The sequence below is a fragment of the Triticum aestivum genome, chromosome 2D (genome assembly GCF_018294505.1).
Source record: "Triticum aestivum cultivar Chinese Spring chromosome 2D, IWGSC CS RefSeq v2.1, whole genome shotgun sequence".
In the NCBI taxonomy this organism is placed as follows: Eukaryota; Viridiplantae; Streptophyta; class Magnoliopsida; order Poales; family Poaceae; genus Triticum; species Triticum aestivum.
In genome coordinates this window covers 31,836,282-31,844,120 of record NC_057799.1, presented here as the reverse complement: position 1 = coordinate 31,844,120, position 7,839 = coordinate 31,836,282, and the positions used below count along the sequence as shown (strand labels likewise).

At 42.8% G+C, this 7,839-nt stretch overlaps 1 protein-coding gene across 1 annotated transcript; it reads left to right on the top strand.

Moving 5' to 3' along the window:
• Window positions 1-4,099: 4,099 nt before the first annotated feature.
• On the top strand, window positions 4,100-4,735 carry LOC123048504 (two-component response regulator ORR42-like). The gene is made up of 2 exons (XM_044471591.1): window positions 4,100-4,330; window positions 4,440-4,735. Exons 1-2 carry the CDS (start codon window positions 4,115-4,117, stop codon window positions 4,626-4,628), a joined length of 405 nt encoding a protein of 134 aa, XP_044327526.1. The 5' UTR covers window positions 4,100-4,114; the 3' UTR covers window positions 4,629-4,735.
• The last annotated feature ends 3,104 nt before the right edge of the window (window positions 4,736-7,839 follow it).

Sequence of the window (7,839 nt, the reverse complement as noted above, 5' to 3'; positions counted from 1 at the left end):
TTCAACCACCCCTCCACGGGCACCCCTCCACCGTCTATTGTTCATCCAGCCCTCCACCACACCACGGGGTCCTGTTCATCCAGAGGCAACGCCACCACTCACTGTTCATCCAAACCCCCCCGCAACGCTCACTGTTCATCCCAGAGGCAGCATTGATCGGCTTCAGTTAGCAGCAGTAGTGAAGGAATCGCTCGATCGGGTTCAGTTAACAGTCATCGATCGATTGCTCGGGTTCAGTAACGTGTAGCCTGCAGTGCAATCGCTCGGGTTCAGTTAGAGCCCAACGCCTCGCTCGGGTTCAATTAGAGCCAACGCCTTGCCCACATGCGCGTACGTGTACGAGAGAAACGCGCATCGCTCGGCCCCCGACCTCCCACCGTAACCGGGAACTCCCCGAAATTTTCCTCGCCCTCGCTTCTACCACGGTTTTTTCCGTCATGAACGGCCCAAAGAATGTCATGCATCTGCGTCTCCGGCCCGCCCAGGACGAAAAGCCCATTTTCTGTCATGATTTTTTGTCATAGAAGTAGGAGCCCACCACATCTATGATGATACCGGGTTTTGTCACAATTATCGTCATAGAAGTGTCATATGTATGACAGAAAAAAAATCGTTCGGCCCAAAATGTCACGGATGTGTCTTTTTTTCTAGTGTTGATCCCTGAGATGTTGCCCTTCAAGAACTCGAAACCACCATCCTCTGGCCCCATGGTGGGCGCCAACTATCGTGGACTTAACACGGCAGATGTCCTAGCAAAAGGACTTAGGTGTGGAGCCATCGCAAATATGTTAGCTTAAAGGAGTTGAACGTGACAAAGGACACAAAGGGTTTACCCAGGTTTGGCCCCTCTCAATGAGGTAAAAGCCTACTCCTGCTTTAGTTGTATTGATTGGGTTCCGATTACCAAGGAGCGAATACGCTTGACCTAGTTCCCGATCGATTGTTTCTTGAGTTAACCCGCCGCCGGGTCACCCCTTTATATACAGGTTGATGCCTGGCGGCTTACAGAGTCCCGGCCGGCTCACACAGACGTGACCAACTTGGTTTCTAACTAAGCTTGCCTTACAGAACAAGTCGTCGCCTGGCGGTTCACACCTCCGGGCCATTGAGTCGCCTCCTGGTCTTGGGCCTTCAATAGGCTTGCTCTATGAACCGCCATCTTCATATCTTTTTGGACCTTATCGGGTCTCTTCATCATTAAGTCGCCAATAATGATATGACCCGGCCCCTCCTGGGCGGGTCATACCTAGTAGTTATATCCCCAACAGGTCCTATAGGCGCCGTAGGGAGGCCTGGATGGCCGGCATGTGGCCATCCTGGCCATGGGTTGCCGCACGGAGTCCACCTCACCTCTGTCAATACCGGTAGGAGACGACCCAGGTGGGCTGGGCCAGGCGGCACTGTGCAATGATGGCCCAAGTGCAGAGTGGGTCTTTGCTATTTTTCTTTTCTTTTATTTGTGGTTATTCTTTCTTTACTATTTTGCATTTTCTTTTAATACCAAATGATTTTAGTTGTAGATGAAACTTGTCACATAAATGTAGGCAATGTTTTGAGCTAGCCCACCAAGTTTCAATTTATTTTGAAAATTATTAATATTTTAAAAAATTAAAATGGATCAATTTAATGTTGATTGTTCTGTTTAAATGGTATTAAGGGCATTTAAGTATTTCAAATGATGTTGGTATCTTCATGACAATTACTTACTGAATATTTGCAACAACACCAACATTTTTGTTTTACTATTTGAAGAAATAATAATTTGACTTGCAATTAGAATTTAAATTTGAGTTTGATTTTTTATCAAGGGGCAATAAGCTTAGCAAAATAAGATGGCATGGCATCATTAGGGTGAAATCACTATAGCTTAATTATAGGGGCATTACAGTACCTGTAGTATGATAGTGACATGATGTTGACACTTGAGCAAATCTTTGAACATACCACTTGGATCCCCTCTTAATAGTGCGGGATCCTTGCAACTCAAAATTTATATAAAAGAGTCTACGCTTCTTCTCTGTTGTCATCTTCTTGAGTCATATCTCATTTGACGTGTCCATGATCCCTACATAATGATGCCAAGGAGACTAATATCATGTGTATTCACTTAGCAACCATAATTAGTATCCTATATGTATTTTGTCATCAACATCAAAATATGATTAAGAGCATAATTGCACTTTTACATTTGCTCATTATATCTATAATCAAAACTTCTTATTGGTTCCATTTTGATTAGAGATGCATAAAATCACATAATGACCATCAAGAACATCAGCCAAATTAATATCGTCCAGCCTGGACGGAGGCCGGCCGTGTCTTTGCCAGGGAACTGTCGCCGGGATAGATCCGAGCGGCTAGAGGCGGATTCGGTACCTGCATGCGACGCGGAGGCGTTTCCATGGTCGTGCGAACCAGTACCCGACCAATTCTTGGCAAGGAGCAGTCGCATGCGACCGGATTCGCGAAATCTCGCAGCCGCAGATATAGCGGTTAAACGCCAGTGCCGAGGCAAGAGAGGCACGGATCCGACCGTCGTGCTGTGGTCGGCTGGGCTACACTGCGAGGCAGCAAGTCAGCGAGGTGGTCGAGAAAATGGCAGTGGAGGCTATGGTGGGGGCGGGGGCAGGGGGAGGGGGAGAAGAAAAACGGATGACTGTGTCCCCGACGGGTGGGCCAGGGAAGGATAAGGGCACACGTCGTGCTCGTCTGCTCGTGTCCTTTTCGATGCAAACGCGACCCAAATTTGGACCAGAAATGGGTCGAACGCGGACAGAAAAAGGATATTTGTCCATTTGCTCCTGCACATTGGCCGCGTTTTGTGTCTGTTTAGACCCAAACGGACGTGGACGTACCATTTGGAGTCGTGCGTTGGAGTTGGCCTTAGATGGCCAGGTACTTTCTAGGGCAACAAGCCTACCCAGGGTTCAAGTTCTACACGTCGCATGGGTGCTCAAATATTTTCTATATTTAGTTCAGTCTTTCTGACATTATTATTTCAATTCTATGACTTGCCATTTTACAATCAAGTGCCAGTGGTGACATTATCAATCTCAACATCTATTGACTCAACAGCACATAACTGCTCCCAGTGGTAGGTATATGTGTGCGCCTTCATAGGGATGAGTACGTGTGTGTGTGTGTCGCGAGTTTATGCGTTGTAACATGTCTCTCAAAATAAAATATTAACTATAGTGTATTGGCCAACATTGAAAATTTGGAACTATAACTCATACAACTTCTAGTAACTTGAGGACATATAGTTTAATACATGACCTTAGATATGAAACATTAAGTTGCATATAAGCATCAATCGAGAATATTTAGGTGGGGACATGACTCATTAATAACAAAATATTCGCGACCAATATTGATTTCCCCATTTATACTTGGGCGAAGATCGGTGCGGATTTTCTACGCGTGTGAAGGCGGTGGAGATAGGTTGTTTATTGGCCACACTTACCTTTTCCCATCTATAAATACCTTGTCATACGAGGCATACCAGCACCCAACCACCAGACTATCTAGTGGGAAGAGTAGGAAGATCCCCAATCTCCTCCAACACCATCTGGTTCTAACCTTCAGGTATATGTTCCATTATTTGTTTTCCTGCCTTGTTTTATCATCAGGCTTCTGGTGCTTTTAGTGTCCACGCTTTACATCCATGAGAATGTTAGAGGTGGATCTATACCAGTATAGGGTGGAATTACCCATTCTAATTTGACCTGTTAATCAATATCTTCATCGTTGTTGTTGTTAGCACCCATCTATATGCATTTATGTATAACTATTGGCATGTTCATTGTTTATTTTTCCATGTTAATGTTATCTAGGCGCGTCGTTTTTTTCAATCCTACATATCGCAGAAAAAGGAATGAATATGGGAATCTTTGCAAGCATGGCACAATCGATCGTTCTCTGTCATTGTTTCATTTTGAAATAGACAATTTTGTTTCATTATGTTATACGATGTTTAAACTATGAGTTTAGTAATATATTAAGATTTTGCTAGTTGATTCTTTTCAAGAATAACAACGTGCTTTCAAGTACTAATATGTCATGCGTGGATCAAGAATAAAATATATTCAAGTGTTTGTAGTTCGTTTAGGTGATCATGGAGCTCAAGGCCAAAGGATCCACCTCTATCAAGGCACTACTTGTAGAGGACATTGAAGTTTGTAGGTTGGTCCTCTCAACAATTCTGCTCAGACTTCACTGTGAGGTTACTCTAGCCATGAATGGGAAGGAAGCTGTTGATTTGTTCCTTGAGGGGAAAAAGTTTGACATTGTTTTGTTCGATAAGAATATGCCCATCATGACTGGTCCAGAGGTACTTAATTCTATATCATTGTATATGCAAGTATTTGGCATGTATTTATATAAGTATAGTCCTCTTATTTACAAAAAATAGACAATATAATATTAATATTGCTCGACAGGCAATTGTGAAGATTCGTGCTATGGGGGAAACTGATGTGAAGATGGTTGGGGTTTCTGCCGATGATCATGCCATGGAGGCCTTCATGAGTGTTGGTGCTGATTTATTTGTGCCAAAACCAATGAGGATGGAGGCTCTCGGCCCTATCATTCAAGAGGTCATCAACAAGAAGAAGAATGACATGGTCTAGCGCAATTCATCTTGCTTAAGTGATGGAGGAAATAATAATGTATAACTTTTTGATCTATGTTTGCTTCAGTCTCCGTTGTTGTGTTGCTTGTTCAAATGTATCATTTGATTTCGAGAACTTCATGTTAATGGCGAGACATCATTATCCATAATAATAAGGTACCTATGATATATTGGATCGATATAATCTATAGGTCTTTCTGTTTTTGGCCAAGGCTTCTCACTAACTCATGTTTCATGTTGTGAGTCATGTACCCTTTTAAGAGGAAAATTATTCGACTATCAATATTTTATAACTGTTATATGGTCCGGATTAGCATTTAATGGTCAGTGTGGCGTATCCAATTAATGACCGCTATTATTATTCCATCACCGATCCTTTATATAAAACTATTGGCATATACCCCCATATCTCTGCCATGTCCATGTAAGTTAAATTAACTTGCCATGACATTTCGCTCTAGCCCGGCCATTCAGCCTCCCTGGTGTCGACGAGTTATACATTTAAAATCTTACAATCTACTATGAGGTTTTTTGAAGGAAGTACAGAGGAGCGTTGTGTCATCTCCTACTTCCAATGATTGAGATCGACATGCCATACATCCAATCGGGTTTACGCAGAAGAAAGAGGGACGTGCGAGCTGCATAAACGTATTGATCAAAAAAAGGAGCAAAGCTTGCTTTGGAAATGGAGAAGTAAAATTAGTTTAGGGATCTATTATCTCGTTGAGGAGCTCCTTCTTGAACAAGGGAGGAGCTCCACGAGCGAGGTAGGGCTTGGGGCTGCCCCAAATAGCCTTCGACCATCTATGTCACTGCATCTGGGCTCTACTTGAACTATTACTATTGGAATGAAAAATACACTACATATGTACAAAGAATAGTAATCCTTGATTTTCCTTTGCATAGCATAATCGGATATTACAAAGGACAACCCAAAGCTTACATAGACATGATAACCAGCGGAAGTACGTGCATAAATCGGTAACTATGGATTACACGGTTGTGTGACTGACAGGTGGGGCCTATTGACTGCTGAGTCAGCAGTCAACAGTCGGGTTGACCGGTCAAACCTGACCAATGGGACCCACTAGTGTTAGTGGTGAGCTGCGTTGGGATTTCCTCAAAGAGGAGAGGATGATGCAGTACAGTAGAGATAAGTATATCCCTCAGTTAAGAACCAAGTTTATCAATCCAGTAGGAGAACCACACAAGACCTCATGAACAGCACCTACACACAAAATAATAAATACTTGGACCCAACGCGATAGGGGGTTGTCAATCCCCTCGGCGGTTAATTGCAAGGATCAAGTCTGATAATGGTAGGCAGATAAACCAAAAAACAAAATAAAAGAATGATAAATAAATTGTAGCAATGTATATTTGAATTTTAATATATGATAAATGTAGACCCGGGGGCCATAGTTTTCACTAGTGGCTTCTCTCTCACAGAAAAAGCATACAGTAGGTAAACAAATTACTACAATTGATTGAAAAGTGCATAGTTATGACAATATTTAAGGCAGTGATCATGTATATATGCATCACGTTTTTTTGGAGATCTCGAAATTCCCACGTAAACAGCCCAGTCAGTAGGAAGAAGGAGTGAGTGCCGCGCGGGCGCTCACGGGCCATGGCCCAATCGCTAGCAGCTATCTACCGCTCGCTCGTGCTTTTTTTTCACGCTAGCACCGACGGGCGACAGTCGCCTCGGTCGGTTGTATCGTCACAGACTACAGTATGCTTGGTTGCTCGCTACGTTTATTTTGCGAGCTCATGCAATACATCCTGCTTGCTCATAAAAATCGGGTATGGTTTTCATATCAATTTAAAGAAGTTCGCCCATTTGAAAAACATTTGGGGGAATTAAAAATGTTTATTAATTTTATAAAATCGTGAACTGAAAAATGTTCATAAATTTTGAAAAAGTATTCATGAATTCAAAAAATATTTGCATCTTTGAAAAAATGTTCATGCTTTTAAAAAAGTTCACATATTTGAAAAAAGTCTGCGCATTTCGAAAAGTTCACATATTTGAAACAGTGTTCACAGATTAAAAAACAAAAGGAAACAAACTGAATAAAACCAAAAAAACAGGGAAACCAACAATATTCCCAAATCCATGGAGAGAGACATACGTGGGTCGGCCCAGTTAGAACTAGCTAATGGATGTGTGTGCCTTCTATCGAGAGCAGTGTATTGGAACAGCATATTCCGGAAACCAACAAGGATATTCCATTTCCTCACTCTCTCGTTCTTCGCTCGCGGCTAACCATTGGGGCCGCCCGTGAAACCTAGCTCAACCACGGAGGGCGACCATCATTGTCGCGTCACCATGGCAGGGTGACTCCTGCCACACCTGCACCTTCCTAGGAGGGAGGCACCAAAGAGTATCGCGACACCGCGTGGCTGCACCACGCCGTCAAGCTCGTGCCGCCGCGCAAGTCACCAAGCAAGGTACGACGGGCGCGGATGAAGGGTGACCAGGATGTAGAGACGCTCAGATTGGGCAGAGCATTGTCAAGTATCAAATTGAGCATGTCACAACATACTAGGGCATGTCAAGTTTTAGATTAAGCAGAGAAGATGTTTCAAATTGAGCAAGACAAACAAGTTTTAGATTTAGGAGAAAATGTTCAACTGAGATTGAAAATCAATTTGAATGTTTGACAAGCTGTCAATAATTTTTTTTCAAGAAAACTTCTGATCTATTCATGTTCGATTATGGCAGTAAATGAACACCAAATAATAAAAATTACATCTAGATTTGTAGATCACCTAACGACGACTACAAGCACTGAAGCGAGCCGAAGGCGTGCCGCCATCATTGCTCCTCCCTTGCCGGGGCCGAGCAAAACTTGTCATAATAGACAATCAGGAAGTCATCGTGCTAAGGTCCCATTGGAATGTTATGAACGGATGATTGTTCCAGTAAAGTACTTACATGCACATGAATGGCAACCGTACACATGTACATGCATACAAGTTCAGATTGTGCATCTTTATTTGAATTTTCCACTAAACCGTAACATGTCTATGTGCAGAATTCTGAATCGAATATCAGCCCATCGTTCTTTCATGACCAAAGGGAAAGATTGACCAGGTTCAAAACAATGTGATGATAAAAGAATGATCAATTTCAGCGAACCATTTACGAGGAAGAAGGCAAGAGAAAGACAGATCGTTGAGACCTACACAGGATCGATGAGTAA